At 37.8% G+C, this 14,893-nt stretch overlaps 1 protein-coding gene across 1 annotated transcript in view; it reads left to right on the top strand.

Annotated features, from left to right (window-relative positions):
* The window catches only part of SLC9C1 (solute carrier family 9 member C1), a 3,253,894-nt gene that overhangs the window by 3,166,567 nt on the left and 72,434 nt on the right, over positions 1-14,893 (top strand). Inside the window, exon 24 of the mRNA XM_044066060.1 lies at positions 8,734-8,869. Coding sequence (XP_043921995.1) covers positions 8,734-8,869 — 136 coding nt within the window. The remainder of the gene's footprint in view (positions 1-8,733; positions 8,870-14,893) is intronic.

Here is a 14,893-nt window from a genome sequence, read left to right as displayed (position 1 = left end):
GTACAAGTGATTTATTTTTTAGCAACAGGAGTTCAGATATAATTTACATATTATTTCTTAGGATATAATAACTGGGCAACTGAAAATTTTGAGACCCATCCAGTAACTATGATAATACCCCTATAACGGCCAGGATAAGGGTACAAGGTAATAAAACAAAGGAGAAAGACTGATGTTTCCCTACCTATTTATTAAAGAGAGAGGATTTCAAAGACTGGGTAACCAGCACAAGTTGAGAGTTGTTAGGAAAGATACAAATTGCTGCCGAAGGGGTAGTCAGTTCAGACAAGTTGAAAATGCATTTTAAAATAAGGTGGAAATAAGGAAGAAAGATATATGGGTGAAAGGAAATAATAATTATAGAAAAGGGCTGAAAAAGTTAAATTGCTGCTGATTAAAAAAATGGAAGCTTTCAGTTCAAGAAGTACAGTTAAGGAGTGCTAAGGAAAATGACATAAGTATTTGAATATTATTCATGAGTTTAGGACTACTGTTAAGCAATTATTTTTGACAGTAATCTCAGAGTACAAAAACTCTTAGTACAATGCCTCTGGCAACAGAAGGTAGAAAACTCTGTAGCAAAACTAAAGTTCCATACAACAAGAATAACTAGAGGTATTAATGAAAATTTATTATAAAGCTGAGAAGTGGAGGAAACCAGAACTGGCAATATTTATGGAGGATTTAGATATGCCAATGTTAGAGAAGGATAAAACTCATATATATATATATATATATATATATATATATATATATATATATATATATATATATATATATAGAGAGAGAGAGAGAGAAGGGCAGCCATGGTGGTGCAGCGGTTAGCATTGTCGCCTCACAACAAGAGGTTCACTGGTTCGATCCTTGGCTGGGGTGCCTTCTGTGCGGAGTCTGCATGTCCTCCCTGTGGTTGCGTGGGTTTCCTCCGGGTGCTCTGGTTTCCTCCCACATCCAAAAGGCATGCTGTAGGTGGATTGGACACTCTAAATTGGCCCTAGGTATGAGTGTGTGCATGTGTAAGCCTTCCGTGGAAGGTTGGGTGCCGGGCTGGCAACTCGACTCCGTAAAACTCTACTGCCAATCATGAGCAGACAGGCGATCCACTGTGGTGACCCCTATCCAGGAAAAGCCGAAAGAAGAAAAAGAGAGAGAGAGAGAGAGAGAAAGAAACATGCACAGGCAATCAGCAGGGAAATATCCAGAAAAAGATGGCATAAGTTTGGAGGAAAGGCATTGATAAAAATTTAGAAGGTATTCATTAACAGTGTCTAGCTAAAATATAGCAGCACTTTGCCAGAATTGATAGACATGGGTTATTATGACTTTGTTTTAGGGAGACAGCCATCTGACAATATTAACAGAACAATGATGAGGAACATTTTGAGACAGTTTCAAGTATTCTTATGATATAAAATAAGTTAAGATAAAACAAAGGCAACACCTGCAAATATGGCCAAATATGAGCTACTTTTAACAGTATCCACATTTATGAGGACATGATACAATTAAGTAGCTAGGGGTATGGGTTAAGGACTCTAGCCAAATGCAAAAAATACGAACTGAGCAATGCAAAGTATAACAAAAAGCTGTTTAAGAAGGAGTCTCTCATACATGTGAAAGCTGACTAAGCAGAAGATAATTAAAAATTACAGGAAAGTTATGATTATGAATTTTTAATATATATATATATATATATATATATATATATAGATACACATACATACATACACACACACATATATATATATATATATATATATATATATATATATATATATATATATATATATATATATATATATATATATATATATATATATATATATATATATATATATAGATATATATATATATGAAAAGAACTGTAAACTGTCAAAAAGTTATCCAAACACTTATAAATCCATAAAACATTTTGGACATGAAAGAAAAATCACTTCACTTCATCTAGTAGCTTTGAAATCTTTTAATCCAGCAGTTGAAATCTTTTAATCCAGCAGTAAAAAACATCCACCAAGAAAACCGTATAACAAAACTTGAAATAAATTTGAAATAAAATAGAACACTTATACTTAAGCACTTTCATTCGTTGTCAAGTTCATTTTGTAGTTATTTAACAGTCGAACTTCTTCAAAAATACAAAGGTTATCAACTGAACACTTTAAATAAAAGCTGTTGCATAATGAATTCTTTATGCAGAGGAGGGGAGGGGAAAGAATTCTCACTAACGAATCCACTTAAGGATGCATTTTACATTAAGATTACCATTAACCCCGGGGGTGTGTCAGCTTGCAGTTTAACCCGCCATCTATGCTCCCTAACTTTTTGCTGGGGGTTCCCATCTCCATATCTCTCAACCTCTTAATGCAAAATATCTGTACAAAGGTTGAAAAAATGGGGGTACAAATAGGGATGTATTTTAAATATTGCTCTTATAAACTTAGAAAGTTGTTAGAGTAACAGGATTTGTTTTAATATACATTTTCTGATGGATTTGAAGTCTGAAACTCAAATGTATGTCATTATTTAATGACTACAATCCTGAGATCATCCCAGTGATTTGTCAGGAAAATAGAAGAACAGGCCAAAAATATGGACATTCTGCAGAAATCTGTACAGTTGAGAGGTATGCGCCATCTCCGCAAATCAAGGAAACACTGTCTAACACTAGAAATTTAAAAGTGTAGCAGGAAGGGTTGGTTAGCTTGTGTTTAGCTAGAGCATTCTTTTCATCACCTTTTCTTATGGCCTCGTAATGCTCCTTGATTCGATCACTGAGCTTCCTAATAGTTTTGCCAACATAGAAAGCCCCACAGTCACTGCAAACAGCAAGGTGTACTATGCAAGTTGAATTACAGTCAAATGCGTCTGAAAAATGAATTTCTTGCCAAGGAATGTGTAAGGTGAAACAGTCTCCACTTGCAATGTACTGGCAGCAAACACATTTCCCACAACAAAACATACCAACTGAAGGGGAAGGTGTGGTTCAATTTCTCTGACCAGCTAGTTCAAATACTGATTTGAGAGGCTGGGATCTTTTGTAACTGAAAGATGGAGTGGGACCTAGTGCCTTGCCTACCTCTTGGCAACTGGAGATAATATCCCAGTTCCTAGAAACTATGTTCTGAATAGATTCGGCATCAACTGAAATTGGAAGAGGAAAATGCAGGCTGTCATTGGAAGATGGAACTGGGTTTAGGCAAAAGCCTTTTGACAAAATAGTGGGGATTTGTTGTGTCTATTCACTGCAGCTTCCTCCAACATAGTGGCCACTAAGTGTGCTGGGTAGTGTTTGTCTGTGAATAACTATTTAAGAAAGAGGCTTTCTTTTGTGAAACTTTCATTTTCACTAACAATGCGGCTAAGGTGTACAAATTGCCCCTTGACTATGTTATTTTTCATAAAAAAGGGGTGTTGGCTGTCAAAATCCAAATAGTTATTGCGGAAGGTACTTTTTCTGTGGATGGTCGAAGAAAATTTGTTAGTGTGGGGTCAATGGAGAGGGTCACATCTAAGAATTGGACAGTTTCTCCCTTACCTGAAAGGTAAAGTCTAAAAAAATCAATATTGCTATAACGTTTATATAGAAGGAAACCATCTAGTTTGGTAAGCACATCAGCTTCCCAGGAACTCAAAACTAGGTTGGCATAGGACGGGGCCATCTTTGCATCCATAGCAACTCCCTGTACTTGCTAGTAGATGATACTGTTGAAAGAAAAGAAATTGTTTTCCAGCACTAATTTCAAAAGAGCTAACAGAACTGGGAGTCTATGAGTAGGGGTATTAGTGTGCTTGGCAAGGTAATCTCCCACCATAAATAAGCCCCTTTGATGCAGGATGCTGGAATAGAGGGCCGCAATGTCCAGGGTGACTAATGTACAGTGACCAGTCAAAGGAAGGCAATTATGGACCTGATTCAAGAATTCCCAGGACTCTTAAGTAGAACTGAGAGGACTAAACTAGCGGGTTTAGGAAAAAATATAAAAGAGCTGATATGTATTCAGTCTTTGTCTTGACACCACAATATGCCTAAGAGGAGGATTTTTTGGATCTTTGTGTTTTGGGGATCCCAAACATCCTACCCACTAATGGGGACTTCACCTACATAAATTCCAACTCAAAGTCTGAAATAAGCTCTTTATGATAGAGCTTAGTAAGAGTGTTGTCAATCCTACAAAAGCTTTCCGTAACAAAATCAGAGGAAACAGTTTTTTAGTTGTCATTGTTGGAAAGGACTTCTTCCATTTTGCCAACATAAGAGCGGTTCTCCATAATGACTAAACCTGCTCCCTTGTCTGCCTTCATTACCCTGATGTCTGGATTAGCTTGGAGACTTTTGAGGGCTGTCTTTTCTTTAACAGAAAGGTTAAATCTCTTAGTGGGTGGCTTTTTCTCAAGGGCTGCTCTTACTTCTTTCTCACACACTTTAGAAAAAATATTTAACATGGGATTAAGGGGGAACTGAAAGTGCTTCTTTTAGGGAAAGAGTCACCACCATCATCAGAATCAGAATTTAAACTGTCAGGGAACGGGAGGCATTGGAAATAACAACCTGGTCTCGCTGAGGGCCTGCACCTAGTGTGGAAGAAACATTTGTGATCAAAACCTCATCAGCTTGTGTAACAAAAACTTGACTAAAACATAAATTATTATTTTTAATGCCTTGCTTTAAATTAAGCTTTCTACAATAAAGCTTTAGTCTAGCACCACATTAGTCACTGAAGCCCTCTGTGAGGGAATAAAGTTCAGTCCCTTTCACAAAACTGCTAAACTGTCATCATCCAACACGAAATCCGTAAGGCTGAAAATGTCAAGGGTAGGAGAGGGAACGGGAGAGCAGGAAACCATTACTGTTACCGTCGTCTCAGTCTTAGGGGTCTCCCTCTCCCCCTCCATCTTCCTCTCCCCCTTCCCCTGACTCTCTCTGAAAACAGCTGAGTGGTCTCCGGACCTGGGATGTTTCCTTGAACTACAGAGATGGGAACCCCCAGCTAGAAGTTAAGGAGCTTAGATGGTGGGTTAAACTGCAAGCTGACATGTCCCTTGGGCTTAATGGTAATCAATGTAAAATGCATCCTTAAGTGGATTCGTTAGTGAGAATTCTTTGCCCTCCCCTTCTTTGCATAAAGAATTAATTATGCAGCAGCTTTTATTTAAACTGTGGTCAGTTGATAACCTTTGCATTTCTGAAGAAGTTTGACTATTAAATTACTGTAAAATGAACTTGACAACGAACAAAAGCGCTTAAATACAAGTGTTCCATTTTATTTCAAATTTATTTCAAGTTTTCTTATACTGTTGTGTTGGTGGAAGTTTTTTACTGCTGGATTAAAAGATTTCAACTGCTAGATTAAAAGATTTCAAAGCTAATACACGAAGTGAAGTGATTTTCCTTTCATGTCCAAAAAGTTTTATGGATTTATATATATATATATATATATATATATATATATATATATATATATATATATATATATATATATATATATATATATATATATATATATATATATATATATATATATATATATATATATATATATATATATATATATATATATATATATATATATACATATATATATATATATATATATATATATCACTTTACAATCCCGAAATACTGAAATATCAAAACTCAGTATCCCGGGACTGTAAAGCCAAAAACTGAAAAAACCCAAAACTCCAAAAGCGAGAAATTCAAATTCGCAACTACCCACATACACACTTCACACACAAGCAAACATACACCTTCCCCCCTACACTATAAACCAACAAAACACACACAAACACAACAAAACAAACACAAATGCTAACCCTACATATAAGTAGGGGGGCAAGCCCCCCTGCACCCCCACACCCCCCTACTTACCTGTACTAACTCCAAGGTCGCACTAAAAACACAAGCATAGAAAAAACACCACTACACACTCTACACTCCCTTTCCACATTTCCACAAACACACATCACATACGTACAAATACCACCACTTGCAACACTTACACACTCACAATCTTACCTACCTACCCTAACCCACACCTCAAAACTCCAAACACACTCACACAGCCTAAAAAACCTACCCAAAACCCCTAGTAAAACATCACTTACCTGAATTTCCAGCTACAGCCACACTCTGGATTCGATATTTCTGCATTCGTCATTTCCACACTCAGTATTCTTCACTTTCGTGCAAGTGCAGTTTCGATACTTCGGTCTCAAGCTACTGAAGTTTGATATTTCAGTAGCTGGAGATTCTGAAGTGAAACTGTATATTTATGTTATATATGTACAGGTCAAATGTATTTCTCTCAACCAGATGAGAAGTTTGAGAAGTTGTGGTGCTGATTACTTAGGAGATGAAGGAATTTATCTGGGAGAGAAAGAGGCAAGAGTTACATGGGATAAACTCAGCAGCATAGCTAGGGTGGCATGAGAGGAGCAATGGTCCTGGGCACACAGTGTTGGGGGTACATTCAGCCATTTCAGATCTCTCTTTAATACAATACCAGATTTTAAAGCCCGTATTGGCTTTGTGGTCAAATTTGAGTGCTGTAGTGCTGTAGTGCTCCATGTGTGGTCCAGTTTGCAGCAGTTTGGGTTTTTTTTTTTTCAATCTAAAGCCTGACTACTGTAGAACTCAGTGCAGGCAGGCTATATACTGCAGCAACTGTTTGCTACAGTTTAAAGGAAGGCATTATTATTTATTTAATAAAATAAGAAGTTGAAGGAGGGTTGGGGCAGGACACAGAAACAGGACTTAAATTGCTGAGGCAATAGGGACGGAGGGAGGTGGGTCATGTCATGCATCTGGCCACCTGGTTGATGTTCCAATAGAAGGAACATCTTTTTTTTTCTTTTTTTTCTGCTTAATGGAAGAGCTGGTGGGGGCAACAGAGATTTAACAGTAATCAGCTTATTACAGGGAACTACTTTTTTTTTTTTTTTTTTTTTTTTTGCTATTCACCTGAAGAGTTGAGGTGGTTGGGTGCTTATTCATTGTACTGGTCCATGGCACTGAATGAACCAGCTACACTTCCAGTTAAATTGATCTTCCCTACAGAACAAGGTGACTTGGGGCTACCTGCTTTAAGGGGATATTTTATAGTCATACACTTGAGATTTACATATATACCACAAGCTGAACTGGTATTGATCAAAGTGGAAATGTATGATGGTCAGGGTGGAAGGACAAAGGCTAAAAAAGATTAATATTTTGGATGAAAGCTCTTAAAGGGAACAACACTACATTTATAATCTGGCAGAACATATCTTAAATACTAAATTAATGCAGGATCAAAGAAAACAGATTTTCTAAATAGGGATTTCTGTAACTAAGATATAGAAAACAAGCAAGGGATGATTAGAAGCATCTGAAGAACATTATCTAAGGAACCACGGTATTTGGTGCAGATAGGTTATGAGGGAAAGGTAACACAGTGGGAGGAAGCTAATCAAGTGTTTAAACCACAGGTCAGAGATTGTTCCCATATCAGGGATTGATGGCTGTGTATACACAAAGACAAAGAGTGAGAGAAAAAGAGAGGAGTGATAAGTGGTAGGCCAACCTTGGTAGAGTTTCTGATTTTGTCAACAATAGAAGAAGCTGTTTAAAAGGGACAATCTGCAGAGCATATAAAATAATGCATGATAATTATAAGAACCAATCAGAGTACTTTAGAAAAGACTGGGAAAAGGGAATATTTAAGTAAGTTACATAAGAACAATGGGAAAAAATTTGTCGGACCCCTAAGTATTCATCAACATCTAGATGGTTTTGAGTGTTTGCACAGATAGTTCTCTATAAACTGAATATACTTTAAAGTCTCTTCCCCTAAATGGAGAGTAGAGGTTGTTGATATGATGTGGAAAAGAGATAGAGAGAAAACTGTGAACATGTCATTGGGAATGTATTGAGGTGACAAATTGTTCAAGATTCCCTAAAGAATGCACTGACTCAGATATTGGGGAACAAATAGCCAAAACCAGGCAGATTTTTGGGGGGGTTGGAGTCTAGGATTAGAAATGGTGAGACACAATAAGACTTCATCAGGTTTAATACTGCTGGCAGGCAAAAAACAATTACAAGAAAATGTAAATCAAAGGTCAAACCAACCTTAGAAGATGTCCTGAATACTTTAAAAGAAATAAAATAACTAGGAGGGGAGCCTTATAAAGAGAGAGTAAATTACAGAAAAATAAATATTATATGTGGAACAAGTTATACAGAACATTATTCAACAAGATGAATGAAGATAGAATGAATCAGTGACTAATGATACTGAAGTACATAGTTGTGTCTTTTCGACTTTTCTGGGTTAGGGGTCGCCACAGCAGAACTCCGGTCTGCTAATGATTGGCAGTAGATTTTTACGTGCCGAGTTGCCAGCCCTGAAGCACAACCTTCAACGTAAAAAAAAAATTCCTGACATGATGGGAAATTTGATGAGAAATGAAGAGAATGTGCAGCAGTGTAGAAATGTAAGGCAGCCTTGTGCTTACTTACATTAGTGATTTCTCAACACAAGACCCATGTTGGTACCTTTAAGGGAAGAACCACTGCTTTTGCAATTTATGGATGGGAAACAGGACCTATAATATCAATATAACCAAGATTTTATGATTTATTGTTATAGTGACCTCTCCCATAGATCTGCTTTAATGGTAAGTATAGTTGAATACAACTGTATTTTATGCCATTATCATTTAAACATATATTGTACTTCATCATAATTTCAGGTACGGGGTACATCAAGATGTACAAAATTGCTTATTGTGCCATCTGTCTATGGAAAAGTAAAAGAAACCCACAATGCAAAGCTCTCTAATACTGACAGTGTTCCATGCTTACGTCATGCAGCAGCTCGTAGACGTGGTAAGATAAATACTCTTTTTTTTAGCAAACTAATTTGCATTATTAGCTATATTTTTAAGAAGAATATTTGGCCACTTGGATAACAAAAGTTTAACTGACAAAAAAGTATTATTTTCTGAAGTTTGGCAACTTTTGAATTAGTTATGCTTTAGATGGGGTGAAGGGGGACTATCATCTGTGTAGGAAAATTGTGCTGAACCAAGTAGGACATTGGTGCTGATGAAATTCCATTTGTCTGGCTGTCTGAAGCTGAATGGACTTTAATGATTCAAGAGACCATATTGTTCAGGAAATGTGTACTCTTAAATGACACTCTACTATTAGTAAATATGTGCATTTAAAATGGTTGATATACTTACTTGTCTTTCTGAGCTAAAGTGACATGGTATGTGAAACAGACTGTATTTTAAAAATATGCCGGACAGACCCATTTCTTAAATCTTGATATATTGTAGGCCTGATGAACATATGACATTTTGGAGGATGGGATGTGAAAATGCAGTAGAAGTAATAGGTGACTTCAAAAGTGTCAAATGAAAAAGTGATAAGGAAGAAAAAAGCTGAACTTTCACTTGATGAGCTGTAGGAAAGCAAACTGTTACATTAGGAAAATAGATGCAACAGAAATTCCATCTTACAGCAGTAGTAATAATTGTAATCCCTGGAATTTGTACTTTGTTTTCTTGTACCTTGACCAATATTAAGCTGAAATTCCTCCTGAGTCTCTCTTTAGTCATTCTCTGTTTGCTAACATAATATATCACAGATCTCATTCATTTGTCTTATCCATTATTATATGCCATTATGATCCCATAGCAGCCCAGCTTGAATTAATTAATTAATTAATTAATTAATTAATTAATTAATCATATCCTTCTAAAAACTTAAAATTAAACACTGCTGCTTCATAGGCAGAATTGTTACTTTGATGAGTGAGCAGTATGAGGAAGTTAGTAAACTTTTTTGACAGAAAACTTGAAATGGAATGACTGAGGCTGTGATAAGTGATGCTTAACCAATGCTGGCTATTTTGTAGAGTTTTGTTTTTCACATGCTCCAAGCTCCTCTGGGCACATACTTTCTGTGAAGATGACAGATGAAAATAATGTTCAGAACATTAATTTTGAGGATGACAAATAGCCTTAAAAAGGTTTTAAAAATATTTAGACATAGTAATACATTTTAAATGAATAGGAAGGTGGGCTGCTATAGGATTGCAATGGCATGTAATAATGGAAAAGAGAAATGGATGATAAAAGTAGTAACTGTGCCTTGCAACAGCAGTGTTAAGTTTTTTCTTAGTGTGTTCAAGGATATGATTAATGAATTTAAGTCACTTTTTATTAATATCTGAATAATGCAGCTTAAAGCCCACTCAAACAAATGGGTAATTTTCATTTTTTTTACACGTTTAGACTGATATTCCCTTGATATAGGAGGTTTTACTCCCTTGCATCGTGTAAACAATTATAATTAACTCTGAGGTCACTAAACATTGATCAAGTTAAAAAAGTTTTCGTAGTCATCCTTTTTGGTTTATTGGGACAGACTGTTCAGATATTGTTGAAAAGCAGTTTGAAGACATAACCACACACTATTTATTATTTAAAAAAAAATTCATAATGTCATATTCAGTATCCAAGACTCTTAAACAAAGCAGCAAGAGGAATTCTCTTTCTGAGTACTGATTTGAAAATATATATGTGGTCTCTCTTTTTTTCAGATATCAGTATAACATTTAGAATTACAATATCTAAGTAGGAGTAGTCATTTAAAAGGACATTATATATGATTCATTTTCTTCTAGAAGGCTCTGTCTGTAACAGTAAATCATGACATTTGTGTTATTTTCCATGTTATTTTCTTTGTCTTGACCAGAATTTTCATCAATAATCCCTTTATTCGTATGAAGATTGAGAAGTAAATCTTAACATTTGGGTTTACCTACCTTCTAATCTCTGTGCAGATTTCCATCAGCTGTCCCATTCTTCCCTATGGGGCCTATGTTAGCCTTGCACTTTCCTTGGAGAACAAACTTACTTAAGTGTAGAAGACATCAATGTATATTTAGCACTGGCATGCACCTACTTCAATTCTCCTGCTATCACAACACTAGAGATCCCATTTTAGTGCTAGATTACTGTCTCCAATGTACTGGTTATGTTAGTTTAACAGATGTCATTTTTTTCAGCATTTTTAAAGGAAATTCAAAAAACCTTGATAAAGAATGTTTCTGGTAGGTATTTAACCCAATTTTGCAGCATTAAAGTATTTTTTTCTTGTTGCTCCTACATTTATTCACACAATGGAAAAACTGATAAAATGTAGGTAGAAAGAGGTAGACCTGATAGGAGAAACTACAAAGGACCCAACCAAAGAGGTAAATGAGATATATAACCTTCCAATGTTGTTTCAGATGAAGACTCTTCCATTTGATGGTTTCCGACAACAGGGACAGCAAGTCATCCTCAAAATTGTCAAATGTCTTCTCACTAATCTTGCCACTGCATAGTAAATAGTCAATCAGCACCTTTACTGATACATGTGCTAGTGTCACCTGATATGCTGGATAAGCCTAGCTCTTTCAAGGCAAATAAATAATTTATGTCCCGCATGGTTACCCCTAATCCTGCCCCTTTTCTAGGTGTAACAGCATTTGATTATAAGACAGTTACCAGGGAATTCTTTAACATAGTCCAGGAAGCTAAAAGGCAACAACAAGGACTGGTGCCAGTCATGACTCTGAGATGGTAAATGACTTGCATACCTATGTCTCAATCTTCATAGGAACAAAGGGATTAATGATGAAAACTCTGGTCAAGAAAAAGAAGATAGCATGAAAGATAACACAAATGTCTTAATTTACTGTAATAGACCAACAGTTGGACAAATTTGGTAAACAAAAGCAAAATAAACAAATACAAATATTAAACTGACCTGATTTGACTAGGCAGATTTTATAAATTAGCCTGAAGTTGTAGACATCATAGTATATTACAACAGTTAATCCCCATTGAGCAGGAAGAGTCTTGGTGTTAAGTAGACTACCATCTATGTGGGTAGTTCATGGGTACAGAGTTTTTACCAAAAAGGATGACAGTGCACTTTTTGGCACTGAGGATGAGGCCATGGCTTTGACACCAGGCATGTGTCTCAATGAGGCCCTTTTGTAGGATGTCAACATCGTTAGGAGTTTCGATTATGGCTCCTAGTTTGCAGTCATCTGCAAACTTCCTTAGCCAAAGACCTTCTGTGTTAGCCTGTACTTCAGAGAAGTAGATACCAAACAGGAGAGGACCCAGGACTGAACCCTGTGGTACTCCACTTGTCACTGGTCTGAAGTCGGATTTGGAGTCTGCTACTTTCACAGTGTAGGATCTGTCAGTGAGCCAGTTGGCAACCCATCTTGTGACATAGGGATGTATACCTAGTTTAGTGAGTTTATTTATAATTCCAGAGTGGGGGATGGTGTCAAAAGCCTTGGCGAGATCTAGATAGGCTGTGTGAACCACCTTACCCTCATCTACGGCTTTGGTGACTACTTCAAAGAAGTCTATCAGGTTTAGGAGATATGATCTGCCTTTTGCAAACTGGAATTGGGTGAGGTCCAGAGTTTGGAGCTTACCAATGTCATTGTTTATAAGTTCCATGATGATCTGTTCCATAGCCTTGCAGACCAGGCTCGTCAGGCTAATGCGGCAGTAGTTCCCAGGGTCCGTGGTGGCTCCCCCTTTGTGTAGTGGGATAACCGTTGAGATGCGCCATTCAGTGGACACAATGCCTGAGGTGAGGCTTTGATTGAACATGGTACTTAGATGGGGTTCCAGTTCATTCTGTAGTTTGTGTAGAATGCAGCCTGTGATGTTGTCAGGTCCCATTGATGCTGTGTTCTTGGCTCTGGAGAGTGTGGTTTTTACTTGTGCAGCCGTGATTACAGGAACTTTGCATTCTTCCGGTATAGAGATGGGCCCTTTAGAGGGTGAGTGGAGGGTAAAGTTAGCAATGAACCTATCTGCCAGGATGTTGGCAATATCAGTTGGTTCTGATTATTTAGTGCCATTGTGCTGTAACACAGAGCAGATCTGAGTATTGCCATTGAGGTTATTGACATAACTATAGAATGCTTTGTGGTTGTCTTTAGAATTAGTGGCGATTTTGTTTTCATAACTAGCTTTGGAGGATTTTATGAGGGATCTCAGCTTCATACTGAGGCTGATCAGGGAGTTCCTCCAGTCATGTGATTTTACTCTTTTTTCCAACAGTTTCTTTCTTCTGTTGTAGAGTTTGTTTATGGCAGGGGACTACCTTGGCTTCCTTTTTTTGGAGGATAGCATCTTGGTTTTGTTAGGGTTTGCATGATCCATGCACTCGTGTAAGTGCTTATAAAGTGCATTTGTGTAGGATTCAGCAGTCGTACCTCTATTGTCTGTCTGCATGGGTGTCGTGAAGTTTGCCACTTTTGTCTTAAGAAGTGTGAAGCTGGTTTTGGAGAATTTTTTTGTGGTGGTTTCCCTAATGGAGGGTGGGGTTGGGATGTAGCTGTCTAGGGTGCTTAGCTTGTGGTCGAATCTGACTAACGAGGGACTGACCTCTGGTGTGGAACACTGGTTGCCCATGTTGGTAACGACCAGGTCTAGGATATTGCTGCCCCTGGTGAGGGTGTGGATAAGTTGATCCAAGGCATTGGAATTTATGAATTCCAGAAAATATTGAGCAAAAGAGTTGCTACATGAGTAGTTAGGTTGTACCCTAATATTTTCCAATGTATCAAGAAATGAGGAGTGGGAATCCTGGGGCATGGTGGGGGATCTGTAGCAAGCTACAATTTGGATTGCGGTCATGGCCAGAGTTAGCTGCACTTGGATAATCTCGAATGCATTATGCTGAGCAACTAGCCTGGAGGTGTGGATATCCTTAATGAATATGGACACACCTCCGCCTTTAGTGTTTTGGTCCAGGTTAGGTGGCTGAAAGGTTTGGTATGAATTATAGCCTGGTAATGCAGAGGTGCTCTCTGGAGCCTTGAACCAGGTCTCTGTTACTGCACAGATATCGATGTTCTCCATTTTAAGGAGTGCCTCGAGTGAGTGCATTTTGAGATTTAGACTTCTAGCATTGAGTAGCATTACCCTCAGATTTTGCTTGCTTGTACCGGTTACAGTGGTGAATTTGTCATTTGAACCTTGCCTAAAAAAGGCACTATAGGGGTGGCAAGAGCCTTAGCAGTATCCAGAATACCAAGATTGACAGGTGCACGCCATCTCTGGCAAAGCATCGTGGTCTGTTGATCATGTCATCCCAGGCAGACAGATACTATCCCCTTAGAATGACACCAGAAGCTTAGCCAATTGTTGAAGTCAATCATTTTGTCCTTGCATTGTGGTATCATTCAGAGTGATGGCAGGATACTACTCAGGGCTAGGGTCATACCTGCCTGGGCTACAAGATCGGACAGATCCTCTATGTCTCTTTTCATGTAGTCCAGGGAGGTATGTCTCAGGTCATTCACACCAACATGGACAATGACAGTCATATTTGTACTTGGAATGTCTCAGGTCATTCACACCAACATGGACAATGACAGAGTCATATTTGTACTTGGAGTGACCTGAGTGCATGTGCTATGTGGCGGATCCTGCCACCTGACAGGCAGCTGACAGTAACATTCTCCTTGTTTAGTCTGGAGAGTGGGACATCAGTGTGCCTGACTATAGAGTCACCTATGACTAGAGTGTTGGGTATGTTGTTATGCCTTATGGGCTGTGGTTGAGTGGCAACTGAGTTTGTGGGCTATGTGTTTCATAGTTTCATAGTTTAGTACTAGGCTATCTGCCCTGGGGCATTTGTAAGCCTAGCCATAGTGATGTGGCTTTTGCCACCCCATGAAATGGTACAAAAATGTACAGAATAAATTTAGAATACTGTGCCTCTGTCTAGTAGTGACACAATGAAGGTCACCTTATATAATAGAATTAGTTTACTGTGCCCCTGTCTAGCAGTGACACAGATGTGACCCCTGAGGTA

The sequence above is a fragment of the Protopterus annectens genome, chromosome 3.part0 (assembly GCF_019279795.1).
Source record: "Protopterus annectens isolate FY-2018-M chromosome 3.part0, PAN1.0, whole genome shotgun sequence".
Taxonomy (NCBI): domain Eukaryota; kingdom Metazoa; phylum Chordata; order Ceratodontiformes; family Protopteridae; genus Protopterus; species Protopterus annectens.
The sequence above is the reverse complement of the archived record's forward strand: the minus strand, read 5'-3'. Positions and strand labels throughout refer to the sequence as shown.